Source organism: Onychostoma macrolepis, chromosome 09 (assembly GCF_012432095.1).
Source record: "Onychostoma macrolepis isolate SWU-2019 chromosome 09, ASM1243209v1, whole genome shotgun sequence".
Taxonomy (NCBI): domain Eukaryota; kingdom Metazoa; phylum Chordata; class Actinopteri; order Cypriniformes; family Cyprinidae; genus Onychostoma; species Onychostoma macrolepis.
In genome coordinates, this window is record NC_081163.1 from 27,177,084 (window position 1) to 27,197,550 (window position 20,467).

The window sequence follows — 20,467 nt, forward strand, 5'->3', positions numbered from 1 at the left end:
GCCCCTGTGAACCACTGAACTACATATCTGCTTAAGAACAACTTTAATCATTAGAAATATGCTGTTGACATTCAGCATCTGAAACAAATGCCACTCAGTGTAGGCTAATTATTTTAATGATTTAAAATATTGGGGAATACAGTCACAACTGACGGAGTACAGGTGGAAAAATACCATTTATATATTTATTTATTTATTTATTATGGGGACATGAGACATTTTTGTACAATACTTTATACAAGCCACATGTGACTTAATCTTTAAAAGACTGACTTTAATACTCAAAGTACCAACGAACTACACTATCCATAATCCTGAGGAGAAATTCACCAATCATTGATTCTATTGAAATGAAAACCGAAACATTCCCTACCTGTGAATCCATTAAAATAAATGGGGTCACACTTTAGTTTAGGGACCAGTTCTCACTATTGACTAACTATTAACTACAGTGTTTGCCTCAATAAACTCAGAACTTGCTGCTTATTAATAGTTAGTAAGGTAGTTGTTAAGTTTAGGTATATCGTCAAAGAATAGCCTATGGTCATGCAGAATAAGGCATTAATATGTGCATTATGAGTACTAATAAACAACCAATATGCTAGGAATATGCATGCTAACAAGCAACTTGTTAGTGAGATTTGGTTACCAAATATATTATTTTCATTCGGTAAGTAGTTGCTTATTAGCATGCATATTACTAGCATAATGGTTGTTTATTAGTATTTATAAAGCACATATTAATGCCTAATTCTGCATAACCATTTTCTAGATCGCTTAAGCTACCCAATACCTCAACTTAACAACTACAACAACTACCTTACTATCAGTACGCAGCAAATTAGGAGTTTATTGATGGAAAACTCTTGTGAATATATGTTCCCTAATCTAAAGTGTTACCCAAATTTTGTTATCATTAACTATAAAATATCAGTAGTTTAAGTAAATAGTTTTGCATTGCACCATTGTTTTTGAATCTATTCCGTCAAATCAAGTTTTTCAGTCTGCACACAATCAATACATTTGCATAATAGTCGTTGCATCTTTACCTTTTTATATAATGTTGAAATAATGTTGTGATTCATCTTGGAGCTATTGGTTTTGATTTATGGCGTAGAATATTGATTCTGTTTTTATTTATTTTATTCCATTGAACTGGAAATAGAAGCTTGCGACTGGCATGCGTATTGAGTCCTGTACTGTTGATTGTCGCCAGCGCTGACTCACAGTAACATTTATGAGGTCTTAAATGACTGGAACTTGCAGTGAAGCTGATCTGTGAACAGTATGGGGGCACGTGGGCCCCTCACAGACCTCACACCAAATGTGACCTAGTCATTGTGTGGAGGTTTGCTCAGTACAATAATCTAGCAGACACGGTTGAGTACAACAACATTCTCTAAAAGTCTTCATCAGTCTCCGTTGTTGCTGAGGGATAGTTTACAGAAAACCCATAGGCTAACATGTGAGATGAATGCAAGAATGAACCCATTTCCGTTAGCAGTGTCAGTCAGATGGGGGAAGGTTTTCCCGTTATTCCAAGCTGGGAGGATTGTGCTGAGTCAAGGGAAATCTATATCAGATGCTCTGAAAAACTTTATAGCTAAATGTTACCAATGCATTGAATGAAAAAGGGAATATTAAGACATTTTCATTTTTGGAATGGGTTGGAGATTGAGTAATTCTAGTAATTATACCAATCAAAAATTGATACCAATACATTTTTTTTCAACATAAAATGTGTTTCATATCCATAAAGTAGGTGTATCATTAGATGTCACCCTTAAAAATGTGATTGCTGGACAAAAGGGATCTAATTTTACTTTAATGGCTCAGGATATGTTCTCCATGTGGTTAAGTGACTATAATATATTTATAAGCTAAACTTTATTTTATTTTAATTAAATAAGTAGCATATATAGTCTGACACTTCTGCTTCTTTCAGAGACAATTGCAGTAAATTCACAGTAAACACCGTAAATGCAACAAACACAGCTCGGGTATGCATTATTTTCGAAGAATGCAACGGCCGTCGTCAATTATTCCTTACTTATCTTTTTTGAAAACCCAGATATATTTTTTATTTTGAATGCTTTGGACTCTCAAGATGTATTTTTGTTTGTTTTTTGCAAAGTTAGTGACACACTCGATATTGTCAGCTCGCAACTCATTAAAACAACATAAAAGATAAATATCACACATCCATACTCCCTGCAGTTTCCCACCAAAATAAAACCTTGGTTTAACCTTTGCAAGTGAAGAAATTAAGTCACAAGTATTGCAATTTTACTACTATAAAGTAAAATAATAATACACTTCAGTGTTTCCCATACGTTGACTTATTATGAAATGAAATAACCTTTTTATTTTATGCGCAGTTGTATAACAATGTTAATATGACTCTGTCTTATAATAATTTAAAATAATTTTTCTTATTATTATTTAATCCCACTCACAACTGTCAGGACCAAGGAATCCCGAGCAGCAGGGATGTTGGGGAAATTCGTTCCTGTGGGAATGAAAATGACAACAGCATTCATGACACTTCCAGTTCAAAGTTACCACTTGTTTTTACATGCTTAAATGTATTCAGAACTAGTTCCAGTCCGATTCGCAAATTAATGTCATGTGAGCTGATTCATTTTAGCAGATCAGTCCAAACCACTCAATCTCAAAGTCTCAGACTCATCAGTTACAAATGGCTCACAGTCGGAGCTCTCATTGAATTAACATCTGACTCCCTCAGTAAACTGTCATTACCTTCGATCATATCCGATCTGAAACCAAGAGCCATTACTGTGTAATGTTGTAAAGGATTGTGAAATTTAAATCCATCTTATTACAGACTGAGAAACAAGTGGAAATGAAACGCTTCTGAATGGCGTACCTGATAAAAACCAAACTCACGAAGCAGCTCCTGAGGAGTGACCGAAGATGAAATACTTCTGGAGTGCTTGGTGAGAGAAGCTCCTGAGGAGGATTTCATTTCAAAAGGCCCTGAAAATAATCATTACTGCAGAACCTGGTTGGGACGCAGGAATACTAACAGCGAATCTCACAGGATACGTTCCTGAATTACACCATGCCTAATTCACAGGACAGTCCTGTATTAATATTTAACGTTTACTGATAATCCAGTGTGAGCTACTAGCTACCTGTGCTACTCTCGGTAACTTATATTTAGATAAGACACCAAATATTGAGGGTTTATCTTGGGTTAATTTCATAAAGACATGTTATAGACTATCAAGGGCTTCTGTTTAGTGGGTAATTACCACTTATGTTGCACTGTTGCATTAATTATAGGTTAGATGGCTGTCTTCTTGTGGAGAGGGGCTGTATCAGATGTAATTGAATACTTGTATTTTTAAGAAGGAGCTTTGTGTTGGATCAGTTTGATGGACAGGTCAATTAGGCCTGTTTCTCACAAATACTATGTAAATGCCACAATCCTCTTCCTAAAAAGTACATGTAGAGGGCTGAGAGATCTTTTCCCCTTTTTGTAAATGTAAATGCGTGTGCAGTCAGTGTTGTGAATGGGCGGTGGGATCTGTGTGGTGGTGCTGAGCTCAGTTACAGTAGGGTCTGATAGGCTTGACTGTTCTGTCCCGGGCCTCAGGTAACCACACCATGCATTGCAATGAGACACTATCACCTAAACACTTTCAAGCATTTATTTTAAACATTCATGAATAAAATACATGGAGCTCAGTCATATGGAAGCAGATAACCGCAATATTCACTTCTGTAAGTTGTGTTGAATTTGGTGCTTAAATATGAATTAATGAGTTTGCTTAGTGGTAATTTTAGACTTAGGGCCAGTTTTACTAAACAGGGCAAATTAGCGCGAGAACGCAATTCCAAAAGAGTGCCGATGGGCGTGGAAATTTCTGCGGGTGATTTACTAACAACACGCAAATTAAAGAACACAGCTGCGACATCTCATTTACATATCGACCAACGCAATCTACCACGCGCAGCGCAAATTAATGTGGTCGCAAATAAAGAATAAACAAATGAAGAAGCCACAGTATGTTGAAAAGAACCGTAGGCCAAAAAATTAAGGTTTGCTAGAAGTTTTGATAGACCTGGTATTGCGTGACTCCTAGTTGTCTTTTATTTCCTGAAGCAAATTAAAAATAGCATGGCTTGGCAAACGATATGTTTGGACAATGTGTTCTTCTTAATAAATTAATACATGTGGAAAAAATCCTCTCCCTTCTACCACACGCTCTCTGTTCCCTGTGGTGCCTCCTCCTAGCAACAATTACAGTCATTTCAAGAGCAAAATAGTTTAAGACATGCTTTATTTGGGCGTTAAAAAATGGCGCAAATACAAGTATTTTGACGAGCGCAAACTTTAGTAAAACGCGTTGCGTGATTCATTTTAATACTCTCCTACCATAAATTTTGCATCTGAAAGTGAAACTCCTACAATGCATGTTCAATAAGGTCAGGCGCAAAAATAACTGTGTCCACTCCTTTTCAGTGCTGATTCTTCACTGCGCGTCTTTAGTAAAACATGATAGTACTATTTTAATGCCAAAAGACGGTTTGCGCTGGCGCAAGCTGTTAGTAAAACTGGCCCTTAATCTCTAAAAAAATGTAAATTAATTTATTTTAAAGTGCATATCACATTATATTATCAAAGTTAAAATCATCAAAACATTGTCAAAAAGTTGATGTACAAATGGCAGAAATGTACAGTAAAAATCAGTTAATGACATAATCAAACAGACAATGAACACTATTAACAGTAATGATTACATGTTGCAATCAAACTTATACAGACTTATACTTAACTTTAGGGTTGGGAATCGAAATTGCAATTCCAAAATCGGATACTTGTAGTCAGATTAAAATTTTGATTCCGCCTATCGATTCCTATGCGCTTTATTTCTTCATCTGTGAGGACCCTACCTAGAGATCTGCCAGGACCTTGCTCGGTAATCTAAGCACTCCAAAGTTTGGCTACATTTGCGATCAGAAGCCAAAAAAGCTAAGTATAATATCTGTGATAGCTAAACATGTTGCAAGAGAGGTGTCACCACCAACATGACAAAGCATTTTAATTTAATAGATCTTTAAAAATCGTGAACACGATTCAAACACCAACGTGATTCTATTCCTAAATTACAATGATTCGTCTGTTTCATTCCTCAACCTTTGACGTGTGTGATCACAATGTTGTGATCACTTGGTTCGTCCATGCAGCGTACTATCACACCAGTGTGATTTGAACATTTAAATCTGCGTTCATGCTGCCGCTGACCTAAAGAGAGCAGCTGTCATGTGTCATGAATGAAACAGCTTCAGTCTTTTCAACCACACAGTACCATTATTTCTGTGTTACAAACATTCAAATCACAGAAGAACTGGGATAAAAGTTTATAGTTCAGATATAAACTCTGATGTGGACGGTAGCAATTAAAATAGAGTAAATCACCTTTTGAAAGTAATTTGACACTTCAAATGAAGGTTTATCGATTACATTGTTAAGCCAGTAGGTGGCAAAAAGGGGCTGTTAAAATGTATTTGTCTTTGAATCATACAAGAGATTCGTTCAAGAACGCCGATTCATCCAGTAATGAAACAAGTACATCTTGTCCATGAGTCATTGAATCATTCATTCATAAATTACGTGATTTTGTTTAGTTGTCTAATGTTTTATCTTCAGAATCATTAGAGAACCACAAATTCCATTGGGGAAAAACCCCCCCCAAAAAAACTCAATTTATCCAGAATCATGCAGTTCTATTTTGCACACAAACAGCTCATAAAGAGTCCAGTTTTTATGTAGCCTGTTGATTTTTGTTCATGGTATTCAGCTGCAACTAAATGGTTTGAAAAAAAGAGACACAGGATAAATGTTTGATATCATTATGTAATCACATTGGAATCGAAACTGGGAATCAAAAAGAATCGGAATCGATAAGCAGAATCGGAATCGAAATTGATAAAATTCAAACGATACCCAACTTAACTTATACAAACAAAATACAGTCATAAAAATGTAGTTAACGTGGTGACACAATGTCTGATAAAATAAAACATTTCATATGGCCCTGTTATTGTAAAAATGATTACATTGTTACATTTTTAAAAATTGAATTGATTGAACATGCTTTTTGATCATTTAAAATTTTAATTAAACCATTAAAATGGAATCCAAAAAATTTTTTTAATTAAAAACAGAAATTTGGGGAGAAAAAAAGATTTCATAAGTCACCAAAATTTTTATTTTTGTTTAACTTTTAATAAATTATTGTTAAATTGTGTCAAGTTTCGTGATTTTGATTATAATTGTTTAGAAATGCCTTTTCATTACTAAAATTTGATAAAAACCATTAACCGGAAAAATTATACCGATTATACAGCCGATAAAGCAATGTGGGTGAGAGAAGGGCGACGCTATTGGTTTTAGTTAGAATAGTTTGCAAGAGAGCGATTATAAACTCAACAAGGCTGTGAAAGTGACAAAGTAATTAGATGAGTTCCCTATCGAACGGTCTCTCCTGTTGAGTCACTGACTGTATAGGGTAAACCCGTTTACTCTAACACTGAAGCCTGATCTGATAACATTTGTGTAGCTGCACAAACCAATGGCACTTTCGCCTGCCAAAAGGGGAGGAGCAGATGGCTATATAAGCCGGCTCAGAGCGTCATATCATCAGAATCATCATTCGCGTGCAACTTATAGCATGGCAATCTACGCAACACTCGTTCCTTTATCTCAGGGAACCAAGGTTACATTAGTAACCGGAGTGTTCCCTATCAAACAGTCTCTCCTGTTGCGTCGCTGACGCTATGGGGAACGCATCCAACATCGCCATGCTGTACGCAGATGCAGAATAAAGCCTTCTTGCAAAAGCGGGGACATCCAAATTGTAAAATCAACTAAAAGTGAACAGCGATGACCAGCCAGCGGCTGCACAAGTCTCACCAATAGCAATCCCACTGGACCACGCCCAGGAGGAGGCCATTCCTCTGGTGGAATGGGCCCTCACACCAAAGACTATAGAAATACAAAGACTGTTCACTCCTATACTGATGAATGGGAGAAACTGCAGCGCGCAATATGCCAAAATAGTCCCGCCTTCTAAATGAAAGAGCCAATCGCTGATTGGTAAAGTCATTGCGTCACTGCAGCGGCCATTAGAATCTCCGGTTACCACAGAAACCTGAGGCTAGAACATCCAAGCACACGCACACCTATGGGACAACGTAAGCCAGCCACAGCATAAGCCAGGGCGATAGCATCTACTATCCAGGGAGTCTCTGCTTCTTCTGCTTTTGAGCAGCCTCCAAAGCATACAAAGAGCTGCTCTGACTGTCTGAACAGATCAGTGCACTCAACGTACACCCTGAGTGACCTAACGAGGGCACAGTAGGTTGGGACCCTGTTCACCATCCGTCATGGGGAGTGCTAACAGGGTAATGACCTGGGCTCTGAACGGAGTTGAGAGCTCCTTAGGTACATAACCACATCTCGTTTTGAGTACGACTTTACAGTCATTGGGCCCAAACTCCAGACATGCTAACAGAGAGTGCTTGCAAGTCACCAACCTGTTTGACCGATGCTAAGGCCAACAAGAGGGCGGTCTTGAGTGACATGGGCCGTAGGTCAGCCGTTTGAAGCGGTTAGGTTAGTAACCAGAGTGTTTACCTGTTCAGTGTGATGTGATGTTTAATGTCCTCAACAACATCTGTAGTCCCATTTCACTTGCCTTTTTCAAGACAAGTGAAATGTTTAAAAAAATCATAAGTGAGTATTACTGAGGTATTTTATGTTGTAGAATAAAACATGAAAATATCTTGAGCTCATGTTAAACACATACCTTATTTCAGGCATTTCAGGCACCAAAAGGATGTTAAAGACTTAAGGATGTTGGAGCCAGAAGTGTTAAAATGCTTACTCATTTCCAGGTTTTGGCCTGTAAAATATCCTTACATAGGACCCTATGAAATCCGTTTTATTTTTTCCCAAATTCCATTTTTTTCCATTTTAATTTTTCTGGACTCCTTTTTAAAGGGTTAGTTCACCCAAAAATGTTTTACTCACCCTTAAAGCATTCTGGGTGTATATGACTTTCTTCTTTCATATGAATTCAATCTGAGTTTTATTAAAAATTTTCCTTGCTCTTCCAAGCGCTAGAATGGGAGTAGGTGGGTGTTTTTGATCAACAGTCCAAAAGTAGTAAAATAAAGTGCACGCATCCATAATAAAACGTGCCTCACACGGCTCTGGGGTGAATAAAGGCCTCCTCCTGTAGCGAATCAATGTGTTTTTGTAAGAAAAATATCCATATTTAAAATGTTATAAATACTTTTTTCTCACTTTTGCTGACTGTCATACGAGCAAACCATTCCAGGTGGATGACGTAGGATGTATGCGTCGCACGCGCCTCTGAGATATGCTAGTCTTGTGAGTTTGTTTACAGGAGCAAAGGAAGCAAAGTTTCCTTATTTTACCAAAGGAAAACCAGTCTCCTCTCTGCTTATATCGAAATCCTCCAACATTGTTCTTTACAAATCCTTGTTTTGTGCTTCTAATTCGTGACTGCTGTTTTGTTTTGCTGTCTCTCCTCCGTGCTTCCATGTTCATCACTAATCACCACCGTGTATGCGACGAGTACGTCCTACGTCAGGGGTGTCAAACTCAGTTCCTGGAGGGCTGCAGTCCTGCAGAGTTTTGTTCCAACCCTACTCCAACACACATACTATACAGTTTTCAATTAAGCCTGAAGGACTTGATTAGTTGGATCAGGTGTGTTTAATTAGGGTTGCATGATCTAAACTCTACAGGGCTTCCAGGAATTGAGTTTGACACCCCTGTCCTACGTCATCCGCCTGGAGCGGCTTGCACGTATATGACAGTCAGTGGAAGTGAGAAAAAAGTACTGTGTTGTTTATTTACATTTTTCTGGTTATCAAATGAAGACATGAAAATGAAAAAAATATATATATATTTTGGGGCAATAAATGGGATTTTCTAGTCAAATTAAAACATGGAAGAAATATTGTGTGATTATTCCTTAAAAATAAAGTTTTGTTAATTTTTCAACAGTAGTAGTAGCCCAGCTGTATTACTTGCATTCTACTGAATGATAGTAATATATTTCTGCCACAATGTCTTCAAGCTAAATCGAACCTCTATTTTGACGGGTTACCGTACATACACATGACACTAGTTTTACTCAAATGAAAGGGTAAAATGCTCATGGATTGACTCTCAGCGCAGTTCTGGGGATGTTGTTCATGTATTTATGATCTCATTTAGTGAGAAGGCAGACACTGAAATCACCGCGAGCGTCATGCACACTTCAGTATGTGTGTAGTAAACAGTATCTGCGCCATTCTTCCACACAGAGACATGCAGAAAATGAACGATGCATATTTAAAAGGCTTTTTTATTTTTTATTTCAGGGTGTAAGACGCCTAGCCAATAGAAAACATTCAGGAAACCTGTTTGCAAACAGTCATTGTTTTTGCAATTCATGGTTACGATAGTGGTGAATTACACACTACAAATGTTTATTTCTGTAAGTGTACCAGATACCGACTAATTTTAAATATAAATGGACCACTTCTCTTTTTTCTCTTCCACTTTCCATACTACTGCCTACAGTACTCATCTCCGTTTCTTCCTCTTTGTGTTTTTGTGTGGCTTTATCAGGAGCCCCTGTGAAGAGGATCTAAGTATTTTGTGCTGTGCTAATGTACAGTGACAGAGCTGGAGCTTTGTATGAGTGACTTCTTCATTTGTCATCGGCTGCTGGAAAGATGACATTGTTCTGGGCTAATGTGCATTGTGTCCTTGTTTAGCATAATCTACTTCATAAAAAACATTCCTGCTGGCCTCCATCGCTCACTTCTCTTCTGATTCACAGTGGAATATTCCAGTGGTACAGGCTGGTCCTCTCTGAGATAATGGAGCATTCTGGCCTTAGATCTAGTGTTTGCTGCTTTGACCTGCTTGACCTGCATATGCTACTCAGATCCAGAGCAACTAAATAGCACCAAAGTGTCAAATACTTGCTTTTTTTGATTATCCATTTTATAAAAAATGAAGATAAAAAATGATAGTTCATTATATTGACAGTTTTTTTTTATTGGAATTGAAGTTTGTACAGATGTGTGGTTAATCTAAAGTCTTGATGTTTCACATTTTAAATGGAGATAGTTGTTTACATTTTAATAGTTCAAATAATAGTTTTGCACTGTAATGATGAATAAACAAGCAAAACTGACACGACTGTGCTTTGAGTGAAAGAGACTTTGATATTATTTTGCTGGTTATTTAAAAAAAATTGAAAATTGTGAATAGCATTATGATTTTATTGCCTTTTTTATTTGTTCATAAAGTTCCCTGAACACCATGCCTGTAGGCCAGTTCAGAGCATCTCCGATTTAAAGACATTTATTCATTCAGTTCTTTCAAGCTATCCATTTCAGTGAAACAGTTTAAAGCAAAGATCCATTTGCTTCATCTTTTATAAATATTCATAAGAAATGCTGTGTAGCATTTTTCTTTAAAACGTTTTACTAAAATATATATAGGTAACAGTTTTATTCTTTATATTTAATGTTTTTTTTGTTTTGTTTTTTAAATAATTTTTAAAATAATAATTTAGTGAAAACAGCATTGAAATTGATTTTCACTGTAAAAAACATTTAAAAAAACATATTTGGTTGAAAAGATGGTTCCAGTATTTAACTAAAACATGTGGACAAAGAAATAAAACATTGCTGTGATTAAGTAAGTCATTAGGGAACAAATTAGGGTTAAAAAATAAGTACAAATAATTATTATCTCTATCTAATTTTCCTTGCATGCAAAGTAGTGATGGACCAAGATATCAGCAACTTAAAATTTTGAATAGATTTTTTAGGGCCGAACTCATTGACCAAGTGATGTTTAATTTTGTGATGTTCAGTGTCATTGTTTCTCCGATGGTGCATTTTGATTGTGCCACTGTCTATTTTGTGCTGACAACGTGGATAAACGTGACATGACGGCTCATTCAGTTCAGGCAGCACATGAACTGATCATCTTTTTGATCCTAGTTACAGCTCAACATAAACATGAATGAACATCAGAAGGCATATTAAAAGAAACAGAAACTTATTGAAATGAATCATGTCTTATGTAATCTCTCAATCGATGTCAAGACAAAGACATCAATATAATAGCATGTAAACAATATGTCACATAATGTTGCATTTCATAATGTCCATAAACTCGTTAGTCAGCTAAAAAAGCAGTATTTTAAATAATTTTACACTATTTGACATATTTTATGTATTTTTACTTAATGTGTCTTCATTATTTAATGTAGCCTATGTTTGAATAAAAACAAGTGAATAGTTCATTTGCAAAAACAGATCACTCAATCATTCAAAAATGATGTTTTTTTTTGTTTGTTTGTTTTTTAAATCCAGCATTCCAATTAATATCAATCAAACTGCAGTTGGGTTGTTTTGTAAATACAGCTGACTAACACAATAAAAAAACATGATTTATGAAAATGAATAAAAACAGAGTTATCTGTTTTTGCAAATAAACTCCAGTATTTCCCCTACCATTATTTTAGGGGGGCGGCACCCCCCACCCCCCTTGAAAGTCAAGTTAATTTTATTTTCTCTATAGCGCCAGACCACAAAAGAAGTCATTCAATGTTACCTTCCCTATAGAACAGGTCTATACCTTGTTGTTTTATTAAACAAGCTAAATAGCCTTATGTTATTTATCTTATTTACACAACAGTATGTCATTTCTGTCTCTACGTTACATGGTCGCGCTCTCTGCACAGCGGAGTTCCGCCCCGGTTCGCGCGCACACACGTAAGCGCACACACAAGTGAGCACACTCTCACTCCTATTTGTAAATATTAAGCCGCAAAACAACTATTTAAATATGACTTCTGCCTGTCTCTGTGTTAATGTATGGCGCAGACGTGCGGGTTTGTTCACTACTCATACAGAAGCCCGCGTGACGCTTGTGGCGATATTAACGTCTGCCGCCTCACTAAATGAGGACATAAATACATGAACAACATCTCCAGAACTGCTCTGAGAGTCACTTCATGAGCGTTTGACCATTTCATTTGAGAAAAACTATCCTCATCATATACACACAGAAATGTAAAGGTATTCATGGCAACCCGTAAAAATAAAAGTTCGGTTTCACTTGAAGACATTGGGCAGAACGCAATAGACTACTACTACTAAAACTATTAAAACCTTATCTTTAAGGAATAATCATACAATGTCTTCAATGTTATTATCAATATTAGATCCCCTTTATTTTCCAAAGAATAAGATTTGTTTAATTTTTATTCATTAAAACAATAAATTAAAGGAATGTTTTTATGTCGGGGAAAAAACGCCATTCATTATATTCATATTTACATATTCATTTGTATGCCAAGTGTTTGTCATGTTTTGACTATAAAGAATAGTTTAAAACCACAGTTAACTGGCTGGTTTCTACAGCTTTTACTCAGGAGCAAAAATCTGCCTTTAAACTTAATAAATAAAGATTATGACATTTATCATGATAATTATCAATGTTGACTGAACAATTCTATTGTGATCATTCCCAGCCTTAGAACAAATTCTTAATTTGTGGTCACAATATATATTTTGTTTTCTGCATGTCATGCGTGGGACCTTGTGTATTTGAGAACAAATAGATATCAATATTGATGCATTGTTTGTACATCATAAATATAACTTTTTCACCTTCACTCTCAATCTTGGATTGATATGTATATTGTATGTGATTTTCAGGGCTGATGCTGATACCGATTATTATAGATCAAGTAGACCGATAACCGATATTTTGAACCAGTATATACTTCTGGTGTAAAAATGTCATTAATAATGTAATTAATGTCAAAATTAAGAATAACAAGGGCTCTGACAAAAACTTTCTTTAAATGCTTTTAAATTATTTTATCTGCAAATCGGTTTTGAAAATGACTCAATCATAAAAATGCTTAATATCGTTGCGGATAATCGGCCAGGCCGATAACAGTTGACCCCTATAGAGGTGTTAGAGCTGAGAAGGTGAGTAAGGGTAAAAATAAACACTGAGACCTGCTTCATTAACTGCAGACAACCTTACTGGACCGTCTCCAGAGAGTCTGCTGCTGCTATTATATCAGCTGTGTTTCACACGTTCACACTGACTGTGTGTGTGTGTCGCTGATGGAGAATTTTCTTCTCACTTGTGTAAACTGTGACAAGACCTAAAAGCAGAGAGAAAAACAGATCAATAAACGAGTTTTGCTTTCAATTCGGTATATCAGTCAACTCATTGAGATGTTATTTGAGCTCAGTGCAGGTTTCATTTATCAGAGTATGAAGCTGTTGTGGAGGGAAAATGGCGAATAAATTGCTGATGGAAACATTAACACTTCACGTGGCGATTCAAGCTTCTGATGCGTGTTTCCCCATGTCTCCCCCGGGCTCCCACTGCTTGGTTAATGTGCTGGAGGAAGGGTGGAAGCCCTTCAATTATAGATGTGTGTGTTCATGCAGTGTTTGTGTTTTCCCCAGAGTGCTTGCTAAGCATGTTTGTGTTGGGAAGGCCGGTACAGATGTATCCTGTTATCTCGCTTGTTACTGTGCCCACTCTTGAAGCAGCTTTTCTTAAACTGTCTCATACAACTGTAGCGCTGGACCATCAGGATGTGTGTGTGTGTGTGTGTGTGTGTGTGTGTGTGTGTGTGTGTGTGTTCCTTTGGGTCTAATTAAGCTGGTCAGAGTCTCTCCATAATGCATGACTAATCAATACTGCTGCAGGAAGACACATGCACAGACTGTAACGCATACAGTAGGACACACATTCACACTTATGGTTACTCATAACTCACTGTACTCACAGGATGTCCAAAACAACATACATTATACTTCCCTCCTCAAAAGAAAAACACTTGCACATTTGAACAGTGCATTTCATGTATAGCACACACAAGCTTAGGGTTGCCAGTTCCAATTATAACAACTGAAACACTTCTTCCAGGAGCACTTGACTAACTATCCTTGTAACAAGTATGCTTCATTGTATGTACACTTGTTGTGTACTTCAAATTCTAAATACATATTTAAATAAAAAAAACTGTACTTAGATAATATCAATGAAATAAAAGGCCACCGAAGTGTACTTAAAGAAAGCACACTTTCATGACTGTTTCTTAAAATATTTAAGTAAACTTTTAAGTAATAATGTGAAATTAAAAGTTTTACTTGAAATTAAGTGCTAAATCGATGTATTTTCATAATTTTTGTTGTGCTTTAAGGTACACTTATTTTTGATGTGTTGACTAACATACTAAAGCACATGTAAAGTACTTGATTATAATTTTAATTATAGTGTGTTATTCAGAATGAAATGTAAAGTTACGGTAATTTACTTTAATTGCACTAAACTGCAACTTCATCATTACAAATGTGTAATTAATTACATTTAAATACATGACATACAAGTTTCAGTAGAAATTACATCAAGGTATATTTTAGTTTACCGTAAATGTTTGTCAGTACATTTGGCAGCACACTTTAACCAAAAGTGTGTCAACAACAACAAATCTCAAACTGCATTTATAGATTTTAACATTTCATTTCATTTTAACATTCAGTTAAGTGTCCAAAAGCATTACATTCAGTATGTTCTTAAAGTGTGTTATTTCTCTAATGGGTATAATTAATGTTCAGAAAAAATGTTTTGCACTTATATTCTGTCATTGGAATTTGGTCTGTTAAGAACACTCATATTTTTATTTATAAGTCAATTTGGACTACAGTATCTGCTAAAATATTATTTCTGGCATATATTATTGCTTTTTAGTGATGACGCTATACTTTTGTATTATGTTGCATCTTGATATTGCGTTTTACAGTTTGTCAGTTAAATAAAAAAACGTATAAATCTGTCTGGAGTTATTTGTTTATATATGCCACAATTTGTGTTTCGTGAGATTTAAATGAGTGTAAACTGTTTTTTTCATGTGGATGTGTCAGTTAAAGATACATATTGAAACAAAGTTGTAATTTTTTTTAAAAAGGGGAAAAAAAATAAATAACATTCTACTAAAATATCATTTTTTGTTTTGTTTAGTATGTAGATTGGGGCACAGGTCTGTTAAAACTATCGTTAATGAAATCATTAAGCTGAAGTGGAATCAAAACCTGAATCATTAAATTTCTTGTGATCCCCAATCCTAGTGAAGACTGTAACTCAAGAACTGTCATATGGCCCATAGAGCATTGCTTAATGACACTGACAGGGTGAAAAACATAATGAGCCTTGTTCAATGCTCATTGGACAGTTTCACTGATCAATGCCCATCCAATTTCCAACCTCTAGTGTCATTCATAACCCGTGCATTTTATTGCTGTGGCCGTATGAACTGGCATTGAGGAGACAAGATGCGCTGCTTGATTTGTCAATAAAAAGACAGAAAAGGCCAATAAGCTGGAAGGAAAAAAGCATACATAAGAAAAAATGGCTTATTCATATACAGATTGCATTTTTAAATAGTCTATAGCTGGAAATATCAACATGAAATGAAAATGAACATTAGTTATTTGATATTCAAGGAGTAACATTTGAAAAAAAACATTTGGCTTTACAAATGATTTATCAGGGTGAAGTTTTTTTAAATATAATTTACAGGTAATAAAAGTAATTGATATCACCAAGGCCTGTTAAATGTATTTCATTTTAAATACATTTTACGATTACATATTATAATTGTAGCTAAATAGACTGAATGTGTTACATTAAATGTTTTCAATGTTTATCTCATATTTCGTAATCGTTGCATCAGTGATTGCGACATGAAGTCATTAGTGAACTGAAACGGTGACCACAGAGCCAGTATGCAAACTTAACTGTGAGAAATTTGAAATCTTTACACTGCTAATGAACTCTATGACCTCTGTGTCAGCATGTTTCTAATTCTCACAATTTGTGTTTCAGGTGAAAGTGCTCAATAGTTCGGCTGCACAAGGATTCACTGGTCATGCTTTGCTTTGGAGGGACAAGAAGAGACGCTAAATAAGAAAGGACGAGAGAGTCGAGAGAGGAGAAGTTAGACAGCAGCCGTGATCATGTCTCGCCATCAAAGCCGAGCCACCAGCCTGGAGGAGAAGGGAGCCACGCCCATCCACAAGAGCTCCACCCCCTCACACAGGATGTCCACCCCCACTCACAAGAGCGCATCCTCTTCCTCTTCATCTCAGAGAGACAGTCGACAGGTAAGACCTGACAGAGTTTGTGCTACAGTGACTGCGCACATTTCAAGAAATAATTTTCAGATTATTTTTGTCCATGTGGATTAACCAAAAAAAAAAAAAAGAAGCTCATAACAAAGAGTTATAAGCTGTGAAATCAAACCAACCAGTTCCAAGATGAATCAAGACATAAGCACTTTCAAGTGAGAGTTAACTATTCATCTAAGCACTGAAAATAGTTTGGTTCACATTGTTTTATACTACAGTGATTAATAATAAAATAAAATTCATGGAAAACAAATCAGTATATATACAGGTGCTGGTCATATAATTAGAATATCATCAAAAAGTTGATTTATTTCACTAATTCCATTCAAAAGTGAAACTTGTATATTATATTCATTCATTACACACAGACTGATATATTTCAAATGTTTATTTCTTTTAATTTTGATTATTATAACTGACAACTAAGGAAAATCTCAAATTCAGTATCTCAGAAAATTAGAATATTGTGAAAAGGTTCAATATTGAAGACACCTGGTGCCACACTCTAATCAGCTAATTAACTCAAAACACCTGCAAAGGCCTTTAAATGGTCTCTCAGTCTAGTTCTGTAGGCTACACAATCATGGGGAAGACTGCTGACTTGACAGTTGTCCAAAAGACGACCATTGACACGTTGTACAAGGAGGGCAAGACACAAAAGGTCATTGCAAAAGAGACTGGCTGTTTACAGAGCTCTGTGTCCAAGCACATTAATAGAGAAGCGAAGGGAAGGAAAAGATGTGGTAGAAAAAAAGTGTACAAGCAATAGTGATAACCGCACCCTGGAGAGGATTGTGAAACAAAAGCCATTCAAAAATGTGGGGGAGATTCACAAAGAGTGGACTGCAGCTGGAGTCAGTGCTTCAAGAACCACTACGCACAGACATATGCAAGACATGGGTTTCAGCTGTCGCATTCCTTGTGTCAAGCCACTCTTGAACAACAGACAGCGTCAGAAGCGTCTCGCCTGGGCTAAAGACAAAAAGGACTGGACTGCTGCTGAGCGGTCCAAAGTTATGTTCTCTGATGAAAGTAAATTTTGCATTTCCTTTGGAAATCAGGGTCCCAGAGTCTGGAGGAAGAGAGGAGAGGCACACAATCCACGTTGCTTGAGGTCCAGTGTAAAGTTTCCACAGTCAGTGATGGTTTGGGGTGCCATGTCATCTGCTGGTGTTGGTCCACTGTGTTTTCTGAAGTCCACAGTCAACGCAGCCGTATACCAGGAAGTTTTAGAGCACTTCATGCTTCCTGCTGCTGACCAACTTTATGGAGATGCAGATTTCATTTTCCAACAGGACTTGGCACCTGCACACAGTGCCAAAGCAACCAGTATTTGGTTTAAGGACCATGGTATCCCTGTTCTTAATTGGCCAGCAAACTCGCCTGACCTTAACCCCATAGAAAATCTATGGGGTACTGTGAAGAGGAAGATGCGATATGCCAGACCCAACAATGCAGAAGAGCTGAAGGCCACTATCAGAGCAACCTGGGCTCTCATAACACCTGAGCAGTGCCACAGACTGATCGACTCCATGCCACGCTGCATTGCTGCAGTAATTCAGGCAAAAGGAGCCCCAACTAAGTATTGAGTGCTGTACATGCTCATACTTTTCATGTTCATACTTTTCAGTTGGCCAAGATTTCTAAAAATCCTTTTTTGTATTGGTCTTAAGCCCGGCTCACACTGTGCGATTTTGGCCACGATTTGGTCGTCTGGGACAAATTTTGAAAATCCTAAAAGATTCCTATAATCCTAAACTAAAATCCGTAGTCTTTGATCGCTGGTTTGACATGTTCACCGACAGCCGATTAATGGCTGTTGCGATCATATTTCACATCCGACGAAATTCTGGCAGTGTCAGAAGATTTGGCGCACAGTCCTGCAGTGTTACTACCCCTATGACAAATATCAAACTGTCTCCGTTTTTCAAGGCAAGCTATGAGCAGAATTAATGCTAGAGAATTATTCTATCAGCCATAAATTCCGGCCCTCCCGTCCTCCGCTCACAGAATTCATCTGATATGTTTTTTGTTTTTTTTATATAAACACTGGTTGCGCCGCTGTTTTCATGTGGGTGTGTATGAATACATACACTATTCTTCTTAAACACGCCGGTATTGCCGCCGTTCATATACTTTTCATGACAGCTGACATTTCGGTCCCGTGTGTATTTCAGCTCGCGGTCACTGGACGTGTATGGGTTGATAATGTAAAACTCCGCTTTCAGTTAAAACATATATTATGTTGCTTCTCTAATTTAACATGCAAGTATAGCCAAAATCACAGCACAGCTATTATATTTATTTTATGTGTAGCCTATTTGATTTTATCAGATGATGGCTGGATTATAAATCAGGATTTTTGTGCAGATTAACATCTTGGTAGGGCGAGCTATGTAGTCTTAATGGGTTGCGTTTCAGTCACTATTTCATATTCATTCCGTTGTCTGACAACAGAAACAGTAAAATATATCAACAAAAAATTTAGGTGCATCAAAATACAGTATGTGGGCACAGAGAGGCAAACAAATGTAATAATAAATAATAAATGTACATTTTGCATGTTCAGAGGAAGTGGTGTGAAAATGTAAACTGGTTTGTGTAAGTAAATTGCTCAGTGCAAAGAAAGAGAAGTAATGGGAACCTGGTATTTCTGTTCTTTTTTCATGTGTCTAATAGACATGAACAAGTTCTTTGAAAAACATATGATGTTTGAAACATGTCTAGTCTTCATGCTCTGTTAACTATGGTTTGACTAATAATAAACATATATTGCATATTTGTCATTGCCCATGTTGATTAGAGTATTAAAAACTTGAAAAGTATTAATTTAAGGTACATTTAGAACAGATACAAATGTGTGATTAAGTTGCGATTAATCGTGAGTTAACTCATGACAATCATGCGATTAATTGCTATTAAACATTTTAATCGATTGACAGCCCTAATATATATATACTGTATTTCAGGGGTGTAACGATTCATCGATATGGATCGATACATCGATGCCACGCGTAAAATATCGATATCCACATTTTCACATAATGTCCGTCTATGCATTACCGCCAACGCGTGCATTCTCATTCAAAGTCACGTATCAGGAATCAATAGAAGGACTGCCCGAAGGTACGACGAGCATAAAAGACGCTCGGGATTGTTGGCAGAACAGTCGAGTACTGTTTGAAAAGTTTTCTGCGCACACATCTGAAGCGCACGCACACAGACTGCTGCGTCTACACCGCGCAAATACTAAATTGAGCTCTCTTCCGCTTTTTTGTGCATGGATGAGTAAATACAGACAAAATTACATCAAAATGTGCGTTTTGGCGAATATCCTAGTAAACACAGTTGATTAGGCATATGTCTTAACATAAACAGTTGAAAAAAAAAAACGCATGTGTATTAGTATATTAAATCCATGCTTTCTTTCTTAAAGTGAAATCAAACTAATAATAAATCTAATGCTGTCAAAGAAAAATACAAGTGCTCACTGCTCCTGACTAAATAACCTTTGTAACATCAAAAATGATTAATCTATATTTAATTTATACAGTGAAGACTATGCAGTTATTTTACATTTGATTATTACATTTCTGTAGCGTACCTGAAAATTTATTTTAGACTGAGCTGAAAAACTTGAAAAGCACTGTTTATTGAACTTGTGTCTTTGTTCTATTGTATTTATTTTCTGCTATTGCTTATAATTTGCTTATCTGTAGAAAATACTTTTAGCACTGAGCCCATAGTAGCAGCCAGAATAGTTTTTCCAATTGTTTATATTCTTTATTATTTAAGTGTATAGCCTATTATTTTGTTGTGAATGTCCCAATTGAGGTACAGGATGTGAAAATTTCAGATAAATTTTCATGTTATATATTTTGGTTGCATTTGTGAATTAATAAAAATGTAGATTGTTGTTTAAAATAGGTATATAATATCATAATATCGAAATATCGATCGATATACTCCTGTATCGAATCGTAATCGTATCGTAGAATTTTTTGAGGTATCGGCAAATATCGTATCGCTGGGCCTGAGAATCGATATCGTATCGTGACAAACCATCCGATTTACACCCCTAATATATATATATACATATATATATATACATATATATATATATGTATATATATTAGGGTTGTCACGATACCATAAAAATGTCTTACGATACTATGCC

At 36.3% G+C, this 20,467-nt stretch overlaps 1 protein-coding gene across 1 annotated transcript in view; it reads left to right on the forward strand.

The window, feature by feature from the left end:
• osbpl6 (oxysterol binding protein-like 6) overlaps positions 1 to 20,467 on the forward strand; it is a 93,321-nt gene that overhangs the window by 11,773 nt on the left and 61,081 nt on the right. Inside the window, exon 2 of the mRNA XM_058787167.1 lies at positions 15,989 to 16,266. Coding sequence (XP_058643150.1) covers positions 16,120 to 16,266 — 147 coding nt within the window. The 5' untranslated portion in view covers positions 15,989 to 16,119. The remainder of the gene's footprint in view (positions 1 to 15,988; positions 16,267 to 20,467) is intronic.